The sequence below is a fragment of the Thunnus maccoyii genome, chromosome 7, assembly GCF_910596095.1.
Source record: "Thunnus maccoyii chromosome 7, fThuMac1.1, whole genome shotgun sequence".
NCBI lineage: Eukaryota > Metazoa > Chordata > Actinopteri > Scombriformes > Scombridae > Thunnus > Thunnus maccoyii.
The window spans coordinates 11,718,071-11,742,236 of NC_056539.1; the positions used below are offsets into that span (position 1 = coordinate 11,718,071).

Here is a 24,166-nt window from a genome sequence, read left to right on the forward strand (position 1 = left end):
CCAGTGACAAACAGTGAATGCACCTTTTTGGTGCCAAGAAGGTGAAGAATGTGCAGGCTGCAGAGTCTTCCACGAGGTGGAGCCATTTCACCAAGAGAAGGAACCCCGACCACATGGGCAAACTACTATCTAAATAAGGCAACAGGCAGACGCTGTTATAATCTCCCAATCTAGTAAAAAAAAAAATTGATTTTTTATCAGGATTCTTATGGATCACCTGAGCGCGGCAGTATGTGTTATTGATCTAAAGCTACCTGAGATCAACAGTGGATAACAACAGAAGCAGAACTTGATGGTTTCTTGTGACCTCCATCTGTCACCTTTACCCTGCTGGTTCTTATCAGGTTAGTTTATGTATCTGGACTTATTATATATTTATGTCCTACCTATCTTATTCATGAGCTAATTAGTTTATATTTAATTAAACTGGCAGGCTGGGCGTGTCCTGCTTTGCAAAAAAAAAAAAAAATTGCTTTCTTTTGTTCACACATTTTGTCCAATATTTATTATAAGCTACCTGTAGGTGGTTGCAACCCACTCCCTCTTTCTCTCTCTCTCTCTTACACACACACACACACACACAATAACAGCAGCCAGGTTGCAGCCATGGCAACGCCACCGGCGCGCTGTTATCCTAAAGTGGTGTGAATGGAAAGCAGAGGGCTGTTGCTGCTTTGAACTCTACACTCCTTCCTCCGCGCTGCCGCCCAGTCTCGCCTGGCCCAAGGTACGGGAGTGTGTATCTGTCTTTTGTCTGCCTGTGATGGACGAGGCGGAGGACGGCGAGGAGGAGCCCAAATTCCAGCAGCCTCAACCAACTCAAGTAACCAGCTTGACCGGATGCGAGGATGGCAGCAGCGCAGTAACCAAGATGAAGAAATTTACGCCAGGAGGCGGAGCCGCGTCCATTGCGCGCAAAAACTCCAACAACAATGAGCTCTGGCTCCTGCGAGACGAGGACTCCGCATCTTTTACTGGCTCTGCTCTGTTATGCCAGAGGGATGGTGCCGGCGGCCGAGGCGGCTCAGAGTCAGACCACAGGAGTGGAGGGGTCACACACTCAGAGGCATGCGTGATAGGAGAGGGAGCCATCGGTATGATATGCAACAAAAACGGGGATTGTAGAAGGGACCCGACCAGTTCAGGGAGCCTCTCCTCTCTTATATCAAGACAGGAAAAGCAGACAGATGGAATAGTAGCAGCTGAAGACGGCAAGGGGCAGGCTGCAAGCATGGATGGCTCTATCACTTCAGCGGGGTCCCTGACACAGGGGCCCGGAGCCGAGGTCAAGTCAGCGGCGGCGACGGAGAAAAAGGACTCCAGAGTTTCCTTCTCCAATGCCCCAACGAGTAAAGGGCAGACCCCAAGTCTGCACTCGAGAAATTCTGTCACATTCACCAAAGCGGAGGATGGCCCGCAGATTGTGCCGGATGATGGAGACTCCAGGGGGAATCAGACGTACATGCAGCGGCAGTTTAGTTCCATGCTTCAGCCTGGAGTTAACAAATTCTCCCTGCGCATGTTTGGCAGCCAGAAGGCAGTGGAGAAAGAGCAAGAGCGCGTAAAGTCAGCGGGTAATTGGATTATCCACCCATACAGCGACTTCAGGTATGGGTCAAATCGAGTTAGGCTCATAAACAGTGAATACTCTTAATGTGAGTTGGTCTTCAAGGAAGATAAACAGCATGTGAAGTCTGTTTGAATCTGTGAATGTAGTAACACATTATCTGGTTCCCCATCTCCACTTTAACTTTAGATGAGAATATATTAAAAGTAGAACCATAAGATGATTATTAATAACACACATCCAAACAATACAAATAATAACAAAAAATGAATTAAATATTTACGCCTATATTTTAACGTGTTAAAAATATCTGAAAAACTTATTAAAACTGAAAGATCTGAATGATTAATTGATGCCAAAAACGTTAAACATGTCCAGTTATGTAAAAATACTCTTATGAACTCAACAGTCCTTAAAAGGACAGAACATGTCGCCACTTTTCAAGAGTATAATCTGTAATATTTCACATTTTAAGGAGGAGATTTTTTTTTCCTCTCGACGACTAAACGCTGCTTTCAGCGGTGAGGTTGGGCTGTATTTTGGGTCTCCGGACAACTCTTGCTTACATTGCCAAAACCATGTGTTTACTGCAACATGACTTATGTGTCTATTATGCTTTATTTAACGAGATTCGCCGTAAAGGTGAACCTGACATGAAGTTGGAAAAGTGCGTGGTTAGGTTTCAGCACCAAGGACAGCTCTCCCACTTATCTCATGCGCAAAAGAGAAGCAGTTTGATGATAGACAAAACCGTTTGAGCTCTTAACAGTCCCTGAATGTGATTTTGCTATTTAAATATTCATAAATATAATATTTTGTAGTGTTTTTTATGGCCAATTGTGTTAAGTGACAGACAGAGTTTAACAACAGGGCATTTTCTGAAATAGAGGATTCAAGTCATGACTCAGCAACACTTCAATCTGTTCCTCCCTTTGCATTGCAGTCTTCCACTTACTTTCATCTGATCAGACAGCAGTTTAACAGCATTGGCAAAAACATACATTCAAATGTCCTAAAGCCCAATGTCATGTCTTCAAATGTATTTTTGTCTGATCAACAGCCCAAAAACCCCAAAGATATTCAGTTTACTGTCACATAAGATAAAGAAGAGCAGCAAATCCTCACAGTGGAGGAGCTGGGACCAGAGAATGTTTGGCATTTGTGCTTTAAACATAGTTTAACGATTAACTGATCATCAAAATAGTTGCTGATGAATTTTCTGTCAATCAACTGATCAATTAAGTGACTAATCGTTTCAGCTTTAAAAACATAGGTTTTATTTTAACAATTCAGTGAATACAATTGTAAACTGCAGGTTAATGGTGTGGGCTGATTGGCCAATTCGCAAGGGTTGTTTTGGACAAATAAATGTACAACTATCAATTGGATATGGAAAGCAAACTTGTAGTTGTGATAAGTGACTGAACTGTTCTGTTTCTGTTTGGAATGACTTTCACCCGGCTTATCTTTCCTGTATATTTTTGTCCCTCTGCTTGTCCTTGATTTGACCTTGTCTTGAGCCAGATGATAGGCATATAAGTCATCTCACCAGGACAAGATGCGGTACACTTAATAAAAAATAAATCAGGCATTTGACAACGGATCAGCTGTTTATTACTGTGGTTAGGGGTGGCGCTGTTTTCTGAGAGTGTGTGCGCCCCATGAGAGTGCATTGCTTCATGATACAAAAAGCTGGAGAAACCACGTCATAGATCAAGCAGCATCAGCATATTTGCTGGCATGTGATATGCATAGCAAATAGCAACACTGCGAGCGTCTAGACATTAGTGTTTCAGTTTTCAGAAACTTAACTGTTTCTTAATTCCCCTTCCATTTTGTGTGTTTGTGTGTGAGAGATTAAATGTCCACACACTCCGTCTCTAAACATCTTCTCTCCACTGCTCCACCCTGTCAGGTTCTACTGGGACTTCACCATGCTCATGTTCATGGTGGGCAACTTGATCATCATTCCCGTGGGCATCACCTTCTTTAAGGACGAGACCACCACGCCCTGGATCATCTTCAACGTGGTCTCTGACACCTTCTTCCTCATAGACCTGGTGCTCAACTTCAGGACGGGCATCGTGTTCGAGGACAACACCGAGATCATCCTTGACCCCAAGAAGATTAAGAAGAAGTATTTGAAGAGCTGGTTTGTGGTGGACTTCGTCTCCTCCATACCTGTGGATTATATCTTCCTCATCGTGGAGAAAGGGATCGACTCGGAGGTGTACAAGACGGCACGGGCGCTCCGCATCGTCCGCTTCACTAAGATCCTCAGTCTGCTGCGCCTCCTGAGGCTGTCCAGACTCATCCGTTACATCCACCAGTGGGAGGAGGTAGGCTGAGCTTCAATGATATAAATCACTACTATGATTTCATCATAGTCAACACACAGTAAACAAGGGAAACACACAGTATAGACAAGGAACACCTCTGTTTTAGGCTGTGTGCTATATTTGGACATTTATAGTTGTTACACTAATCTGTACAGCTATCACTATCTGTAACTTGACTAATATCAGATCACATATCAGCCAATATTCCTTTTTTACGCTGAAACAAACAATTTTGGCAATAATGCCTCAAATTTGGTAAGATTTGTGTGAAATGTCAAATACATTGTATTTTATGAATGATACATTTCAAGCCAGTATCGGCCAACGATATCGGGCTGCTGATATATTGGTCTGTTTCTGTTTTTTCATATTTTGTTACATGATAGCGTCTGCTGTCTTTGCAGACTATATTCCTCACCTTCCTTCAGCATTTACTGAAGTTACCTTGCAGACAGAAACATGCAGGTACACCAGTACCTCTGAAGGAATGTGTAGACCTTCACACAACCATGTGAATATCATGAATCTGGTCTTACAAAAGGGTTCAACAGCTTCACTTCTGCCACAGATCAAAGCCATCAGAGCTGTATACTGTATATGATCACTGATTCCTCTAGTAAGACTATAAACCTAGAAGCTGCAGTATGGATATAATGACATTGCTCTGGCACTTTGAATTGTAATAGCTTATAAAAAAAGAGAAACTAGTCCGACTGTGCTCTGATTCTGTGCTTTGACTGATAATGTGTATTGTGTTCCAGTGCAGTGGTTTATGTCAGTGTACAAGCAATTCTCTTTGTATATCAAAACAATCCTCCTCTGTATAATTAACTCCAGACGAACAAAAAGTGAATTTCTACCATGTACGCCTGATAGCTGGAAAATAGCTCATCATAATCCAGTGTACTGATGCAGTTAAGAATTCATGAAAAATTAATTTGTGCTTATCAGTGAGAAAGTGAAAAGGGATTTTCCAAAGAAACGAGCACAACCACCGAGGACACTGATTGCCGTTTTTATAATAGTTTTAATGCAGCGTTTCAACCAATTAAGACATCAAACAGTTGTAGATGGATATCAACCAAGTTGAGCACAACATTCTCTGATTATATTATACATCCGGATATAGTGTTTATCTAAAGATAGATGCATTATGATCCATCATATGCTACGTTGAGACGATTACTACGTGTGTGTGCTTGTTTGTCTGTATATAAACTGAGGATCCCTATTTTAACTAACCAAGCATCTATGAATCACTCTGAAAATAACCACTGCTCTTTTGATTACAAAGGGGTAATTTGAGCTCGACAAGAACCATAATTATTGATTCAAACACACACAACTGGATGCTCCTTTCCGTCTCAGCTCTGCCCTGATCAGCTTAGTTCAGCTGAACTCTGCTCGGCTCAGCTCGATCCAAACATGGCTGACTGTGTTTTCCCTCCGCCCAGCTCAGCTCGGCTCGGCTTAACTCAGCTCGCTGCAGCGGGTTTCTCCGAAAAGATCTACTACTGACGCTTAGCTCAGCAGGAGGCCGGCAGAGAAGAGAATACTGGGCAGCAACCTCACTCAAAATAATTAACTGAAATTTTTGACATGATCTTTAAGAGACTTGTTCATCTGCGCGTGTGTGTGTGTGTCTGTGTGTGTGTGTGTGTGTGTGTGTGTGTGTGTGGGTGTTTTGTTTTTTGTTTGAAGCAGAGATAAGCATTTTTGGGAATAATCAGAGCAATTTACTGAGGAAGCCTGTATCATGGCTCTCCACTTGCTGGCATGCCCAGAGGATGCCTCTCTCGTGAGCTGGACAATGATGGTGAAATGGTTGAAGTGGGAGTGTATGAATAAAGATGGGGACTGGTGGTGGGGGTAATATTTCATCCAGTTCAATAGTTGTCATTTGAATCATCTTGACTAAACATGTCAATGTATTTGACCATGTGCAACAGAAAAAAGGAGAAAGTCTTTTATCTGTATTTTTCAGGCTGTGAGTTCTGGTCACACTAATGTGCCTTGACCCAGATTGTGGTCTGACAATGACACATGGCCAGGTGCTGTTACGGTGTCGGGGGGAACATTAGTCCTGGAGCCTCATTAATCATGATGGGAATGCTTCCTAATCACAGGGCAGGGCCTCACAGTGTGTTTCCCTTTCTCCTTCTCCAAATTAGCAAAAGCCATTAGCCATTATAGGAGATGCTTAAAAAAGTGAAGAAAGCTGAAGTGATTTTTATAAAGGTGGAGTAAAGAAGTGCCTTTTGGCATCTGGTCTATAGCTAAATTACATTTTTTTTGCCTGAAGAATACAAGGAGATAGGGAGGGATAAGACTCAAAATATGCAGAAGAGTGAAGAGTAAGGAAGAAACACAAGGAACAAAGAAGATAGTTGAAGAGGATGTAAATTATACATAAAATATATTATCATGGGGCATATAATTGTTCTTCCAAACACAGACCACATTAGCAAGTGGAGTTTAATATGCGTGCTGAGTTGGGTGGAGTAAGATGTGGCTGGCTTTCTTGTGTTGGCACTGTAACTAACAAAAGACATTTGCACCCTGGGGTTTAGTAAGAGAGCTGGTTTTGAGCATATTCAGCGAGCTGTGAGTTGAGGGCAGCAAGGCCTCTAAGGTGACGGGATGAGTCATCAAACGTCCTGACCGGACTGCTCCCAAACTGTAAATTCACAACAGAGGCTGCTTGTTCATCTCTAGAATAACACACACACACACACACACACAGAGACACACACACACACACACACACACACACACACACACACACACAGTCTCTGGCCTAGTTCACATGTAGTATCATGTCTCAAGTGAGAAATTAGTGTTGTTTTTGATGCAAGAAACCATCAAATTGGCCCATAAAGCATGGCTTTCCAATATGCATGAATATATATATACTATATGCGGACATATACGCAGCGTCTGGCCTACTTCCCTTGTAGGACAATTCTCTTGTTTATTGTAGGGAATATGCTTTTGCTTACGATTTAGCAAAGCATCCAGTTGGCCCAGCTAAGCATAGATTTCACACCAGTGCACACACATGCATGCAAATCCAGCCACATACACATACACACATGGTGGTGGTAACAGGGCCTGGCTAATAGCCAGCAAAGCCACAGTGAGTTGTGTTTACAAGGCTGTGACCACAACAGCAGCTCCACACAAATGAGTCCTCTTACCTGAGGGGAGCTTTGCTAAGAAACAGCAGAGGGAGGCCAGCCTGGGCTGCTGATCAAACCTTCATCAACACTAGATGAGGTTTTACTTTTGAGTGAGTACATACACCACAGAGCTTGTGCTTGTTTGTTTTCCCCACCTGGCTATAATGTGGAACCTCAGCCTGACGCAATATACTACTGAGACTGAGGAGGAATGACATTTCATCTTGCAAAATCCAAAATCCAGTTTTGTTGCTGATTAGTGACATCATCATACAGTGTTTAACATCTTAAACCCTAATATTCTCTTTATAAACAACAACAACAAGTAGCTTTAAAGCTAGAAAAAAAACACTTCACACCATATGATAATACTACATATACACAGTATCATTAACTTGTCACAACACTATGTTGAAGATACATGATGCTTCTGTGAAAGGAAACATGTTTTTTATGGCTGTACCATCAAATTTAGCAATTCTATGATGATTTGCATTATCTTAGACACATTTTCCTAAAACTGAAGGCGACATCATTGGTATCTTTGTAAACTTTCGGAACTTGCTAAGAATTTTATATTTTAAATATTGAGTGAGGCTGCCAAACTAGTTTGTAATAATGGACCCACCAGTGGGTTCTGGCAGAGTTAAAGAGGTTAATGACAGTGTTGTAGCTCATGCTCAGACTGTTTAACATAAAAATTGGATGTTAGTCAAACTATTCTGTATAGATGAATCCTTGCATACTTTGTTAATTGGAGAAATATGCTTTATTGCTTTCTTGGCAAGAATTACATGAGAAGATTGATACTAAGTATGGAACTGGAGCCAGAAGGTGACTAGCTTTGCTGAGCATTAAGACTTAACTGTTCATAGACTGTATTCGCCATATAACAGCACAAAGCTCTGTATAAAAAATATTTTTTAACATTTCTTTTAGTGCACAGATGAAACAACGTGTTCATTAGTGAGCTTTAGAGGTGCTAGTATGTGTATTTTTTAAAGAATTTTGACAGAGCTAAGCTAGCTGTTTGTCCCTACTGCCAGTCTTATGCTATGCTAAGCTAAGCTAACAGACAGACATGAGAGTGGTATGGATGTCCTCATGTAACTCTTGGCAAGAAAGCGATAAAGAGTATGTCCAAAAATGTCAAACTATTCATTTACTTGATGTAGTTCATACTTAATTTTCTCTTGAATATATAACCTCTTTCTTGGTTTTTATATCAAATATTAAAAGGATACATCCTTTTAAACTACACACTCTACCAAAGGTCAAAAACTCACTGACTCTCCATTTCTCTCCTTAGCTGAGCATAATCCTTAGCTGCTCTGTTTATACCAGCAATCCCATTTTCACTCAATATGTATAAACATAAACTGATTTTTCATTCTCCTCACATTTCTGTTTCTGCCTTTTCCTCCTCTCCACGTCTGCCTGTCTCTTCTCCCCCTGACAGATCTTCCACATGACCTATGACCTGGCCAGTGCTGTGATGCGAATATTCAACCTGATTGGTATGATGCTGCTGTTGTGTCACTGGGACGGCTGTCTGCAGTTCCTGGTCCCCATGCTCCAGGACTTTCCGTCTGACTGCTGGGTCTCCCTCAACAAGATGGTGGTAAGCAAAATGCTATGTGTGTGTGTGTGTGTGTGTATGTGTGTGTGTGTTTGTGTGTGTATTTGTGTGTTGGCAGGGGGTTAAAAGTGTTTGTAAGTCACACAATTACATCAACATTAGCATGCAAAGGTGTTTGGCAGAAGCACATTCCCCATGGAGCCCAAACGTGTGTCATTTGCAGGCAGATGGAGAAATAGGATTTATTTAAAGTTGAGTCCGCGTGCATAGACACACACACACACACACACACACACACACACACACACACACACACACACACAGAGGACCGGCCTCAATTAAACCCTCTCTAGTTAAACCCAGGAGACATGCCAGTGTACAGAAAGCAACGGGGAGGGATGAAAATAGAGCCTGTTTTCACTCGGTTTGTTCTTCAGCCTTTCTCTTTTTTATCTCTCTTTTATTTGTTTCTCCTCTCAGATGTCCTTCCCTCCCTCTAGCTGGCAGGTAGCTTCTGGCCATCTGCTGATAGACAGACCATTAGGAAAAACAAACTCTCTGGAGAGCAAGTGGTGCAATACTCGAGCTGCATCAAAAATGATTAAAGGGCCAGTTAATTAATGAACAGTCATTATTAAAAAAAAATTAATTTCAGACTTACAACCTTTGTCAACCAACCTGTATTTAGAGAACAGGAGTATAACTTACCCAGTTAACCTCTAATTTTCTTAAGGTTAATTCACAGATCATCAGTACTTTAAAGCTGACGGTTATGCATCTTTATCTTTACTTGGCTCCATACAGAAGAAATACACATATGTAGAGAAATATTAAATAACATTTTTCTAGATTTGGTTTTAATCGTTTTGGACTTCAACCCTTCCAACTCATCATTCTGTAATAATAGCAGATTGGAAGTTGGTGACTGACAGGACCAGAGGCACAGAGAAGTCAGGGAATATGAGTACTGTGACACATACAGTACGCCTGCTCGGCCTGTCACTCAATACCTGCTATTTTCACACTCTTTTTACTTACATACCATACATTACATATATACATATCCACACATATGACACATACATCCACACATAGACAGAACAATATCCTGCTCTATACGGTACTGAGAGAGAGCCACTGAACCTGGCTCAAACATTTAATACCAAATTATTTAATGATTTTGCAGGTGAGTTTATGTAGTTGAACCAAAGGCCTAGATGAAGGGCTGTTGCCAAACAGTATATATTGTGTATATACTGTATATTTGTCTGAAAAGTTATAATTAGTTTGAGAGCAGCTTTGGGAAAAGAGAGGAGCAAACATAGAGAAAGACAGATGTGCATTAATATGATAATTGGTTTGAGAGCAAGAGAGGACATTTAAATTGACTGAAAAGGGAATAACAAGCAAGAAAAATTAGAAAACTGATAGAAAAGGCCTGCAGAAAAATAGTTGACAGGGTGAGATGGTTGTCCTTGTTGAACCTCCGTCATCTGAAACAATGTCATTGGTGGACTGCTGCTTATTGCTGTAGTATCAGAAGCTGTGAATAATTTCAACTGGCGTGTGAGTAGCTTAAACTATTCCTTGGCAGGAACATCACATCTTTGTTGCGTCTAAGGAAGTTCAGCAAAACTGGATAATTCCCTCCGTATGCTTTTGTCAGGCGCAGGCGGTTTCCTGAGCTGTGTGACACTGCCATCGCTAAGAAATGTTTCGTATGCTGACAATGAACCTTCTAATTTTGGCACATAGATATGTGACATCCAGACCCCTGAAAGTGCTCCTCTGAAAACGCAGTGTACTATGTCACATTGGTGTGCATGCTTGCGTGCATACGTGTGTTCATGTGTGTATATATGGGGTTTGGGTGTGTGTGTGTGTGATCTCCAGGAACAGATGGATCTCACACCCGTTGACCCTAGGGGACAGCGCTGTTGCTTCTCTGTTGTTCGTCACTCGTTTGTCGTCTCATCTCTGGCCATCTTTTTGTTCTCACTTGCTCTCTCTCTACACACACACACACACTCACACACACACACACACACACACACAAACACACAGACATCTCTCCTGTGTTCTACGAAGGGGCCAGTACTGTGTGCCAACTCTATACTCTATGTCACCTCTGACTCAGACACAGGAAACATTTGAGATATCATTGACTTTGACTTAGTTTGACTGAGATAATGAAGTTTATCCGTCGACTATAATTTAGATGCTACTGTCCTCCACTTGTTTGCTGCGCATGTTGTTCAAACATGCCCACTCCCTTGGCATCCGGAGTTGTTTTCTCAATTCACAGTTGCAAAATAAATGTGGTGATAGCCCCTTATTAGCATTCAACTCCAATTCAATGAGACATTTGGTGCTGATCTTTTCCAATCTCAGAGAACAGGCCGCTTCTATATTGCACAATGACGTTCTTGTGTATATGTTAATTAACGCCCGAAGGGTCTGAACGCAGAGAAAATATATTCTACTCAATGCTGTCGCCCATGAATCTTTTCCAGCTGTTTTTCCTGACTTGCTTTTCTCCTCAATGTGTTGTGCCTCAGAGTGTTGTTTATGCCACACAGTGCCAGTTAGCACCCATGTGGGAGTGGCAGCCTGGTGTGCTGTGCCGCTGCCATCTCAGGGTAATCAAGGTCAGGGATCGTCTTCGGAGTGGCTTTAAATGAGAGACGCAGCGATAAATGATCCCATCCTCATGCTTCAAATCAGGCTGCTTCTTTTCTGCCGGCTGACTGGCTGTCTGCCCACACTGGACACTTACTGGACTCCACCCTATACTTCCCTTTTTGCATCATCCGTGCACTTAGGCTATGGAGACACAGCCAGATAGCCTCTGGTGAAGAAACAACACTTAATTAATTCACTCACTGCCTCAGAGGACACTCTCATATGCGCTTTCATACCTGCTTTGTGTACGTCGGACTATGAAACAGAGAAATAATCAAAATATCCCCCTTCAAATCATTTTCCCTCCTGTAATGTAATCATCTCTGCCTCTAAATACTCAAAAACAATATCTGTGACTTGTAAAAGATAGAAGACAGCAGTGTTTTTTTATAAGCAGGATAATCAGGCTCCCACAGCGGAGTGATCACAAGAGGCCAGATCATCATGTCCTGTTATGCAAGTGACACTCTGTTACGTGGATGACAGGTGGTTTTGTCCCATCTGCCTCAGCCCGATTGGCTGTCAGATCAATGGCGTTAGAACAAAGCCTCTCTCTTCTTCTCAACTTCTGTCTGCTTCAGTCTGAACTGCGTTTCTGTGTTTAATATTTAGGCTGCTGGAGAACATTGTAGTGTAGAGGAAGAGTAGCTGTATGCATGCACACACAGTTGCACTTCAAGAGGCCTTTAACTGCTTTGAAAGTTAATAAGGATATCCTCCTTTGATTCTATTACTGAAGTGATATAACTGGCAGGCAGGCTGGTCGGCATCCGTAAGAATAATGGACAGTAGTAGATGTTTGGTCAGAAACAATAGATCAAATTTTAAAGTTGACAATGCTAGAATAATGGAAGGGGGGTTGACAAATTCACTTCAATTTATCCTGAGGTGGGCATGAATGTGTGTAACTGGTACCTCCCAGTGTTGTTAATATTTTCTTGACGCTTGATGAAGAAAAACACCCTCCTCACCCCAATATCTCATAATGATAGCAATTTTAAGTGAAAAAGCTTTGTTTCACTGCTCCGCCTCCACAAATGAGTCACTCCTTGTAAAACTCCTAAAAACTACTCATAAGTACAGTCATAATTTTTACCCTTAGCACACCTAGTCTGTAAAAAGCTCCACTTGCACGGCTGAAGTTTTAGCAGTGACAGCTGTGGTGTTCCCTAACGCAGTGCTGCCAATGTTGAATACCTCACTAATTAGTGGTTTCTGAGGCTCCGCTGTAACTATGCAGAAGACATGAAATATTGTTAATCTAGCCCACAAGTAAACAGATCGTTTCATCTAATTTGTTGCATTATGTGGAAGTTGTTCTTTAGACAGATGATGTTGACCTTCTTCCTCTTATCAAAGGAGAAATACCAATTAAAAGCTAATGAACTCAAACACAATAATAACCGCTTATTGAGCAGCAAGCGATGGTCCACTGAGTCAAATTCTTCTTGCAAATCAATAAACTCTTGCCTCATAATTTACAAGCATGCATTCCATATCTGATGAAGTCAATTAGAGATACACAGGAGTCAGCTGAGTAAGACTTGTTCAAACCAGACAAGATTCAAATCATTAACATTTACAACACAAGTGTTCATTTACTGTTTATTTAGTACTTTTTTCCAATTTCTTCTGTAAGTCACTGGAACAGATTGTACCTTTTTTGGTTCACTGTGGTTACTTTAGAACATTTCATGTCACGTGGTACAATATCTTGCTCTAAAGAGAAATTAATTAAAGCTGCAACAAGGTGTATTCAGATTATATTCTGAAAAAGTAGATGAAAAAACTGATGTAGTATCACACACTGGTTTGAGTAAAAGTTATAGTTCACTTTAAAGAACCGGGGAAAGTTGAGATGTGATCAGTTTGAGTTGGATTCAAACTTGATGTTGCAGTAACCTCGGCAAACAGAGCCACCATGATGGGGTTGCTCATAGTGACATGACAGATAATCATCACCTGCCTCTTGCTTCTTTCACTTCATCATTTTGGTTTTACAAACAGCAACTTTACTATTTTGATTCATTCTCACCACTTTCATCACCTTTGTTTCCACAAAAAAGCTCTGATAAACCCACAGTACACTACGTACCCAGCATCAAGCGCCAGATAGACAAAACTAAGAGTAGAATGAATACTTGATTTATATTCATCAGGTGGCCAGAAACATATCTTCAAATAAATGCTAATGTTGCTCAGTATCTGCTGGATTTGTAAATAAGCAATTGTTTGCTAACAAGTTTGCAATATCAACTTAAATGGTGATGATGTGAATGTTTCTTCATTAATATTGTGAAGTATTCCAGCGGATACCAAACCGTTGTGCAACATCAGCAGTGCTCATTTGGTTTTAAATAATAAATACAAACAGGAACCCACTGGTTCTAAATAATGAATCTTAACATTGCTAACAAGTCTTTTATGGCAGTTTACATGTTAAAATTCTAAATGTCAGAGTCATCTAAATGTTAGCTCTCTCAAGCAAACCAAACTCCCCATGTCAGTTTTAGACTGTCAGAGAGAGACTTCAAACTGTTAAAGAGATGCGCAGCAGCATGACTGGCACAAGTCTAACACACACACACCACACACACCACACACACACACACACATGCACATTCAAATACAAGCTGAGACTCAAACAGCACGTAAACCCAGCGTGCACGTACACTCACTATTCTATAATTATGCCATCATACATCATAGATGTCCCATACTCCCTCTGTGTTCCTCCCTAAATGTATTATGTACAATTAGCTATCATCCACGCTGCTCAGTGAAGACCAATGGCAAATAAAATGAACACAAGAGCTAATTCTATTTGTTTCCTCTTTCTTTCTCCCTCCTCACTCAGGGGTTATCTCTGTAGAATTACTTTATTGTGTTACTATGAAGATTGTAATTTTCAATAGTAAGAGACAGCTGTACACTGTGTCAGTTATAAACAGCGATTATCTCAAACTTAAACACATCCTGACCAGTTACAGCTGGTCAGTGTGAGGTCCTGCTCATACAGTTAGACTTAAATGAACAGTTTGATATTTTGGGGAAATTCTCTTATTTGCTTTCTTGCAGAAAGTTGCAGTAAATGAAAATATTAATAACACTCTCATGTCTGCATCTTAAATATGCTGGAAAGCAGAACCCAGTTAGCTTAGCTTAGCATAAGTAGCATAAGACTTGAAACATGGAGAAAGAGCAAGCCTGGCTCTGTCCATAGGTAACAAAACCCACCTCTAAACATACTAATTAACATGTTTTTCATGTTTGTTTGTTTCCTGAAGTTTTGTCATTACATTTATGTTGCCAGGCAACTGGTGGAGACTCCAAAAACTTATTGGGCCTTACTGGGCCCTTAATTAGTGATGGTTAGAGGTGCTGGTATGCAGATTTTATTACCTTTGGATAGAGAATGGCTAGCTTATGCCCCCTGTTTCCAGTCTTTGTGCTAAAGCTAAGCTAAGTACCCTGCTGCTGGTCTTAGACTTATATTACATATGTAACTGGCAGACGTAATAGTGCATGGTATCGATCTTCTCAAGGGTTATACAGCTGACAGTGGGAGACTTACCTGCCACACAGGTCATGATGTTTACAAAAACATTTATAAGAATACTGGAGAGACAAGTTGATTTATATGTGTGGGCATTCACAAGCACTCTTATAGTCCCACAAACAGACTAAGGGTAATGCTTCTTCCACCCCCAGATGAATTATACTGTCACATCCTGAATATGTACCTGCAGGATGCCGCAGATTTACAGTAATGATGTCTTAAATGCCGCAACTGCATGTGACAGTTGTAGATAACCTGTATTGCCATCGATAATACAGAGTTGTCTTATAAATCACAGACAGACAGTCTTGAGGCTTTTTCTTGATTGTATAGATGGTGCCATGCCCTGATCAATAACTTTATGTATCTACTCAGCAGCAGTCCTTTTTTAATTTGTCAGTTTTTCCTGTATTGTCTTTTGCACAGCAACATTGTACAGTACATTTAGGATAAACTAGACATTCTATGGTGTCCGTCAAACTGAAACACTGTACATTTATTGTATATGTGTGGATTGTGTGCCTGTCTGCAGGTGAGGGAGTCAGAAACAGAGATATACAGATGCAGCTGTGTATATGTAGGTGTTTATTTCTGTGCCTGGGCTCTGGGTTAGGGCTTCCTACTGCTGCTGTTTATCCGCCAGCAATGTGGCCAGCATGCTGATGGCAACTCCAAATCTGTTCACCACCCGGGGCGCTGTGGATGAGGCTCAGACTCAGGATGAGTATTTAAATGTTCTGCTAGGGTTGGTTTGGTTTTGCTTATTATAATGGGCTTACAAGGCTACGTAGAAGAGAAATAACAACAAAGCAAAAATACTATGACGGTGCTTATACTCTTAAAGGCTTCAAACGGTTGTCGTGGGTTTCTTTGTCTTTGAGATTAGAAAGTCCAGTTTATCTCCTCAAACAATTCCAAACAGCTGATACAGCTGACAGCTCAAAACAGATATGAAACTTTGAGCCATGCTTGCGGCTGGAGCTAAGCTCGCAGTCTGACACCAGAGAGTTTCTGGTTGCCCTGCTGCTCGGGGCTTAGTCTTCTTTCTTTGCAGTTCCTCAAATCACGTTTCTAAACACACTTTTTCAAACATCTGACGACAAGCCCTTGCCAATACGTCCTCTTTCACCTCTTCTGAAACCAACCAAATTTGGATCTCAAATGAAATGCAAATGCCCCGTGCCAAAACACAAATCAGATAAGAATCCAAGCAGTCAATTAGTGACTGAGGAGGACCAGAGAGGAACACAAGGAGTTTGAGACGCAGACACACACACACAGACACACACACACACATGCAGTGGTAAACTCCGGACAGTGTGTGAACCACAGCTGTTTGAGGGGAGGATGTGAGGTTCAGCGGTGCCTGTGGAGGGCTTTCTAATGAATCTAACATAGGAGAATCAGGTTGACTGAGTGTGTGAGCACCAATCAAAGGCAGACTGGAACAGGCAGATGTACGGGCTCCTCATTAACACTTGCTTTTTCCTCTTCTCCTTCTGCTCAGCCAAGACAAGGCGAGGCTGCTCGGTGATGATGATTAGGCCCTCTACCAAACCTGCAACAATCAGCCGACACAGAGGGATATACTGTACTTCACCAGGACTGCCTTACTCTTTTGCCCTCTCGTTCTTTAATTCACTCTCTCTCTCACCACTTCTGTCACACTCTGACTAGTTTAAATTTTCCCTGCAGTGAGCCTTTACAGTCTACCTTTGGCAGAGAAGAAGACAGGCCCAGGTCATCAGGTCAAAACCATTGTAGCATGAAAAATTATGAAAGTGTAGAGCTATCCTAGGACAGAAAACCCCTGATTACCAGCTCAAATTTCCATTCTCTTCCATATTATGTCCTTTGATTTTTCTCCAGTTCTCTAATTCTGTGCCCTCCCTCCATCTCTCCCTACAGAATGACACATGGAGCGAGCTCTACTCCTTTGCCCTCTTTAAGGCCATGAGCCACATGCTGTGCATAGGGTATGGAAGACAAGCCCCCGAGAGCATGTCAGACATCTGGTTGACCATGCTCAGTATGATCGTAGGAGCTACCTGCTACGCCATGTTCATCGGCCATGCAACCGCACTCATCCAGTCTCTGGACTCATCCAGACGGCAATACCAGGAAAAGGTAAGAATCCTGCATTCTGTCACTTTATCTGCTACCATTTGAAATAATGGGAATGTTTTTGAGACTGAGTTAGCAAATCAGACTAATGTTGATGTCTTGGGGCAGATGGTTAAAGTTGCTCTATGTGTAATGAGAAAGGGGTCACTCGTGCTAATGATCTTGTAAAGAATTATCACCCAACACTGCGGTTTCTCTCAGCTCCTCTGTTCTAGTGTCTTTCAGCTTGTTGTTTTGGTTTCACTCAACTATATTGTTATACTGCTCTCATCAGAGTCATTTCCAGCCACAACAGACAGCTGTTTTCAGCCCAGACAAGCTCTGATAAACCAGCTGTGCACTACATGTCCTGCAGCAAAAAACAGACACAGTTGGTGAACATGGTGAACAAACCAGAGCTAAGGGAGAGTAAATGCAGCCATCAGGAGGCAGAAACAAGACTCCATATGAATGCTAATGTTGTGTAAGTTAATGCAAGTGTAAAAGGTCAGTTCACACAAATTACCAAAACAACTTATACAATAGTGGTGGATGGAATTTTGTTTGCGATGCTCAGCTTTGAAAATGTTCGTTTAATAAATCCAAAAACAATATGCGTTTCCAGAGGCAATTTCCCAGTTACAGTACTCTTAATAATCCACAGATAATAATAATAATAATCCACTGCTGTAAACAGTTATCACTGGATCTACTTTCTACTTAAGAAATAATCCCTAACTGTGGACTGTGTGATCGGTGGATTATCCAGAATTACTTGGACACTTTTTCTGGGCAATATGTTGCTGCTGATAAGTTCTAATTTATTTTTTAATGGTGTCAGTACCACAAACTAAATTATATTCACCTCTACTGTATTTGGTGGCAGCATAAACCTCAGAGCAGATGCAATATGTAAAAGCCTTAAGCTATTTGCATGGCTACATAACACATGAGGGGGTTTTTTGCAATTTGGGTGAACTGTCCCTTTAAATCAAACTATCTAGGTAAATACAGCTTGTAACCTAGTAAAATGTGATGAATTCTGTGGCTCCGTGGAACAAAAATCAAAAACGGAAGAGGGATGGTTTTACTACAGTCTATTTATAGATCACTGGTGATATAAATTGAGGGGGTTAGCTACAGGATTATCTTTCCAGGTACCCAAGTGGCCCCTCTGTCTAGAGCATGGCAAGACACCATAAGGAGACTCTGCAGATTTAATCTACACTGCTTGTCCTCTACAACGATGTGAATAAGGTTATCACATTTGATATGAACAGAGAAGGTCTGCTCATTTGATTCCAACACACTTTGATGGGAACAGCATCTGTTCTATTAGTTCGATATTCATGGGTGCAGCTCGCTGGGCCTCGGCCCGTCTGTCGTCTCCGTACAACGGTTGATCAAAGCTTTTGGTGTGTGCCGGCCAGGGAGGGAAGCATGCTCCTGCTTTATAAGGCCACGGTGTCATTGGTGCTCTGCATCTTGTTAGCTTCTTTAGATCTTGGATGATGTGGAGATGTCTTATGCTATCTGTCACTTGTACACATGCATGCATGCAGACATGCACATACACATCAGGGTGATCGGTCAGGCTTTGTTGTCTGTTTGATGCCTCTGGCTAATGTTTAGAACAAAGGGTGATCAGGTTTTTTTCTCTCTTTTTAGAGTCATATGCTGATTCTGTTTATTTTCTGGCTCTTCTGGCTTGGCTGTGCATCATGGTGAAGAGATAATAATCTTGTCTTATTTTCTAGGTCATGATATCAGTGTGCATCCATGATGATGTTGAGTTTATAACTGGCCAGCGCTCCTGTGGGAGGGGCTGTGGTGGTTTTTAAAAATGTAATGAAGCTACTATAAGTGTCAAATTCATGAGTGTGATAAATACAACAGGGAATGGATACATTATCAATGGATCTGGGGTACACCATCCGTCAGCACTGAGCATACTGAACTCTATGTACTATATAACTATATAGAACTATCTACCCATGCTAATAGCTTAACTTTTATTGGCTCAGGTTTTAAGACATCCATGTCTGACACTTCTGTACCCACTACAATAAAAGGGAGCTAAATGGATTTTTTTTGTGGTGAAAAAATCAACAGAAACATCTCTTTACATAAAAAGTGTCTCTGAGGCCCCATTTACACCTGGTATTAAAAATGTGTTCTCTATATAGATTAATTATCTGAATAATAACTGATCCATGGGTCTTTGCATTTACACTTGATATTAAAATGCTTTCTCGTTCTCTCAATTGTGTCCACATTGTTATCGGATGTCAATATGCAAATTAACATGGTAGAGCTGGCAGACAGCGTCATGGAAACTGCTGCCATGAAAGGACATCATTCATTTCTAAATCATTTTTTTTGCTACTACTCGTAGCTTTTGTGAAGCTTGCTTTACCTGGCAGGAAGAAGCGGAGCTAGATGACCTTTCAACTTACTGGGCTGATTTTTTTCTTATGAATTGTGGTCACGTTGTACAGATTGCATTTACACCTGGCTCTGATCCAATCACAATGCAAGCCTGACCACCTCCAAATGTGGTCTGTGATCGCATTCCCATCACAATGCGTTCTGAGTTCATTTAAACCATGCATTAACATGTGTTTTTCCTTATCAAGATAGTATATCCAGATACAGATCACATGTTAAAGCAGGTATGATACTCTGGATAATCCACAGACTTGAATAGTTAACAGTTTTCATTGAAACTACCTTCTACTGAAGAAATAGTCACGGCATAGATAGCACACTCTGTGGATGGGCCCAAGAGATGGTTGCTTCAATGCTTTGCACACCACAAGTGAAATTCCACTGTATTAGGTTGAAAGCAAGAATCTCAGCCAGGTATCTCCAATTAAAACCACAACTATCTGCATTGCTAGATACCAACAGAAGTAAGTGAGAGAACTTATTTGTAATTTGGGTGAAAGAACCATTTATCACATTATATGGGATTTTAATCTGAGCTCCTCCGGCAGGACCCTCTTGACTGTCCTTCAGCCTGGACCAGAGCCTAACAATGATTGTGCTTTTTCATTTAGTGTCTTCAGATCTGTAGACTGCCCTGCCCAAAGAGCTCAGACTGACTAATTCAATGCCATCTTTTAAATCCACTCATGAAAAATACTCTTTCACAGACTTGCTTTTATGTAATTGCCTTTTGATCGGGCAGACTTTTAACCTTGTGTTCTTTCCCCCATGCATTTTTAAAATCTAATTTTGTTTTCTAGAGTTACTTTTCTTTTTAACATATTTTCTTTTTTATATATATTTATATATTTATTTTATATATAATATTTATTTATTTTATTCTTGTCTTTATGCTTTTAAGACAAGTCTTTTAAATTCAGTTAAGCGTGATTTTCAAAATTCCTTAGTGTTTTTTTCCTTATTACTTCTGTAAAGAAGATAATCTTAGCGGGCCTGTTTGTGTTTGTTTGTCTGTTAGCAGGTATATCTCAAAAACATGTCAAGAGATTTTTATTGGAATTTGGTGGAAGTTCTTAAAGTTGTTAACAATTAGCATTCATGCTAATTAAAAGGACTTGACCTGAAATGTTTGTGCATTACATCATATTTTGTGCATAAGTCACTGTGTGCAGACATTTCAAATGTGAACATTTACATTCCTGTTCAAATGTTGTACATAACATACTGTAGATGGATACGTCTGATAAAAGTTGTTAAACCATTTCACTGTAATTGGTTTCCAGATGGACTATCTGACATTAACTGCCAAAAGAAAAAGTCTGAAGTATAAGTTGTCTTGCAGCAAGAACAGCTCACAGCACTGTTTCTATTACAGACTAAAGAAAATAATTGAAAAAAGGGCAAATGAGCTGCTGACTCTATGCGGAGTCTGTTTTGTGTCAGTTACTTGTAGCTGTACTCTGTCACTGATGTGACGTCTACAGCAATCAGCTCATGCTGTCTCTTTGTCCTTTTCTTCCATGAGACGCAACAGTGAAATAACAAATAAAACAAACATCCTGCTAGGCTACTAAGACAACTCATCCAGCATCCCGTCCACCTCTCAGTCCCCCGTGACTGTTTGTTCATCATTAACCAATGAACCGAACCGTGCTGCACCACAGTCCGTAATAAGTCCTGATAACAGTCTGGAGACAGAGCTATGGGTCTGAACTTGCCTCACTGACAAAACAGATTCTTTGTATAAGATAGTCTGAATGCTAGCGACAGCATGGACTTGTATTGACATAACACAGAGTAAACAGTTAGCATCGTGCTCAGTGTTGAGACAGAAATGTCATAATAACTGTGGTGCTAAGCATCTTCTCCTGTCTGCACATAGAGATCTTCGTGACCAAAGATGAGATGTGGTTTCTAAGTGTTTACTGTGGGTTCAAAAGTTAGGGAAAGCATGCAAATATTTTCCATGCTTAATCATAATGGACACCTGTATTAGCAGGAACAGAGAATATAAATTGACACACATGCTTTTAAGTGTGAGATATGAGAGATAAGGGGATGTTAATAATAAACTCTGTAGAGCATCTCTTTTTAAACATGTCGGAATATTATGCGGACGGAGTTTGAGAGGAGCCACGGCGGTTGATGATGATGTGTGACTTTTTATGTGTGTCCCTTGGGGTGTTCAGACAATCTCCCCAAACAGTAATAGAGTAAAAAAGACGAGGCAGTGGCAGCAGCTTAGTGTTCCTTTGTCGTCCTTCCTTCACGTTGAGGTGACTGCTGCCCTCATCCCGTGTTTCTCCACAACACCCTTCGCATCTTCATCCCTGCAGCCCTCCTCTGCTTCATCTGTCCATTCGCCCTTGAATGTTGGGCAATACACCATCTGCCAGAGGACACTGCACATGGACAAGGGGCATTAGCCATTATGTAACTGCGCTCCTACTCCCCCATCACTTCTTCCTCCCTCAAGAGCGATGGAGCCGCGTGTCCGAATTGTCGTGAGAGGAGGGAGGTGTGACCCCGGGGGCTTGCGGTGATGAGTGCGGGTCCACCGGGCCTTGACACATCAAATAGTGACTTGAAGAACTGCTCGTTTTATAACCTGGACAATCACTGAGGCCTGATCTGGACTATCTGGGTCTCTGACACTCTGATTTGATAGATTAGATACATCATCTGGAATGTATTTGAACTGGTTTTCACTTATGTCCTAAAGAGTGTCCAAGTTGCCGGATTTTCTTACTTTATGCATCCAATTTACAGCCTTACAGCCACTAATTTTTTTTAATATTACAAATTTTCTGATGGCATATGTTTGTAGTTAAAATTGACAATACAATCTCAGTGTAATAGGGTCGGATCGATGCATTTCTGTCTGCCAGAGTGTCTTTGTTGGGGACCATTGGGGATCCCAGAGTTGTAAATTTTCAATACATACTGTATATTGGCTTTAAAGCTACACTAATTGAATCATCAATACACAGTTTTTGTAGTATGTAGTGAATGTGTGCCTATAAGTTTCTTTGTGTGTGCACCTTTATGTGTGTTTATTTTACAAAATCTGTCTCTGCTCTTCAGTCGATGTTCTAAAGGACACTGCTGAAGTGAACTCGGGTTTTATACACTCAGGACATCACATACACACACACACACACACACACACACACACACACACACACACACACACACACACACACAGATATAAGACTTGTCACAGCCTGAGCCCTGACGCTCAGTGACATGGCCCATTAATAGGAGGGCCAATTCAATTTCTCCCTTCCCTCTGTGGCAGCTTACAGTGACAGCCATGCATCATGCTCACAAGCCACCAACTAGGGGCTTTATGTCCCATAAAAAACCTCTGTCCTCTCCTCCATACCCCCACCCCCCATTAGCCAAGTCCGCAGGCTGAGAGGAGCAGATTAGATTTCATAAACGCAATGGATTTGTTAGTTTTATACAAATACTGCAGAGGAATCTAAGTCCAGTCTTATCTGCAACCCCGGGCACAGAGTTTGACTTTGCAAGATGGAAATTCCATTATTAATACATTTTAGGGAGATCATGGATGTATTTGTTTATGTTGAGACATAAAAACAACATAAACAGAATTGTGAGAATATTTGGAAGTTCGGTCTTTTTAAGTCCTCTGAATTAGATGGCAAATATTTATTGTAGGAGTGTGTATTTGTCTCTAAGCATGCAGATTTGTTCATGTATACAGATTCTATGTCTTAAGGAGTGTTTATGTTTGTGTTTGTGTGTACTGTAAGTCAGTGTGACAGACACCTGTCATGTCTCCCATCTTCCCTTTTGTTTTCTTCTCAAACAGCAACAGATATCCCCATGTGGTAACACAGCATGCATCATGGATTTCCAAAACACAGTTTTTTAATATTTCTTGTAGAGCTGCAATGATTAGTTGATAGACAGAAAATTAATTCTTATTTCTAATTGATTCATTGCTTCGAGTCATCTTTTTAAGAAAAAATGACAAATTCTTTGGTTCCACCTTCTTAAATGTGCGAGTATATTTTGGTTGTGGACTGTTGGCTGGGACAAAACAAGACATTTAAGTTGCATATTGGGCTGTGAGACAGTAATCAACAGTTTTCACCATTTTCTGACATTTTATAGACGCAACAACTAATCAGATAAACAAGAAAATAATCAACAGATGAATCAATGAAATGAAAATAATGGTTAGTTGCAGACAGTTCAACTTTTGCTTCACTTCAAATTCTGTGGTTAAGTGGTTAGCAGTCTTTATTTTGGAAACATGGGGCCATTTGACTCTCACTCCAATTTCACTGACTTTGAGTGACATGGTCACTAATCTAAGTCTAATGCTGAGAAAATCTGAAAGTCAATAAAACTCCTTCAACAACGACTTTAGAAGGAGTGGGAGAACCAGAGAGAGAGAGAAATGTCATTTCATTTTAATTGAGACTGTCACACACTGAATCCTGAGGCAGGAAACACTTAATAGGAGCCTCCCAGTTTATCCCCGCGCTTGATTGAATGAGCCGGATACTCTGAAAGTCGGCTGCATCTTTATTGTTACTGACACACTGCAAGTGGAGAGGAATTTGTTAAGTTTAAGTGCAACAGTTCTACACTTTTTTTGTCGTATTTGGTTTTTGAGGAGTGCATTCATCTAAATGAAAAGAAAGAAAAAAATAGATAATTACGAGCCAATGAAAA

At 40.9% G+C, this 24,166-nt stretch overlaps 1 protein-coding gene across 1 annotated transcript in view; it reads left to right on the top strand.

Annotated features, from left to right (window-relative positions):
- The first annotated feature begins 230 nt into the window (after window positions 1–230).
- The window catches only part of hcn2b (hyperpolarization activated cyclic nucleotide-gated potassium channel 2b), a 40,376-nt gene continuing 16,440 nt past the window's right edge, over window positions 231–24,166 (top strand). Inside the window, exons 1-5 of the mRNA XM_042417615.1 lie at window positions 231–344; window positions 591–1,608; window positions 3,483–3,906; window positions 8,545–8,706; window positions 16,814–17,032. Of these exons, the coding sequence (XP_042273549.1) occupies window positions 293–344; window positions 591–1,608; window positions 3,483–3,906; window positions 8,545–8,706; window positions 16,814–17,032 (1,875 nt within the window). The 5' untranslated portion in view covers window positions 231–292. The remainder of the gene's footprint in view (window positions 345–590; window positions 1,609–3,482; window positions 3,907–8,544; window positions 8,707–16,813; window positions 17,033–24,166) is intronic.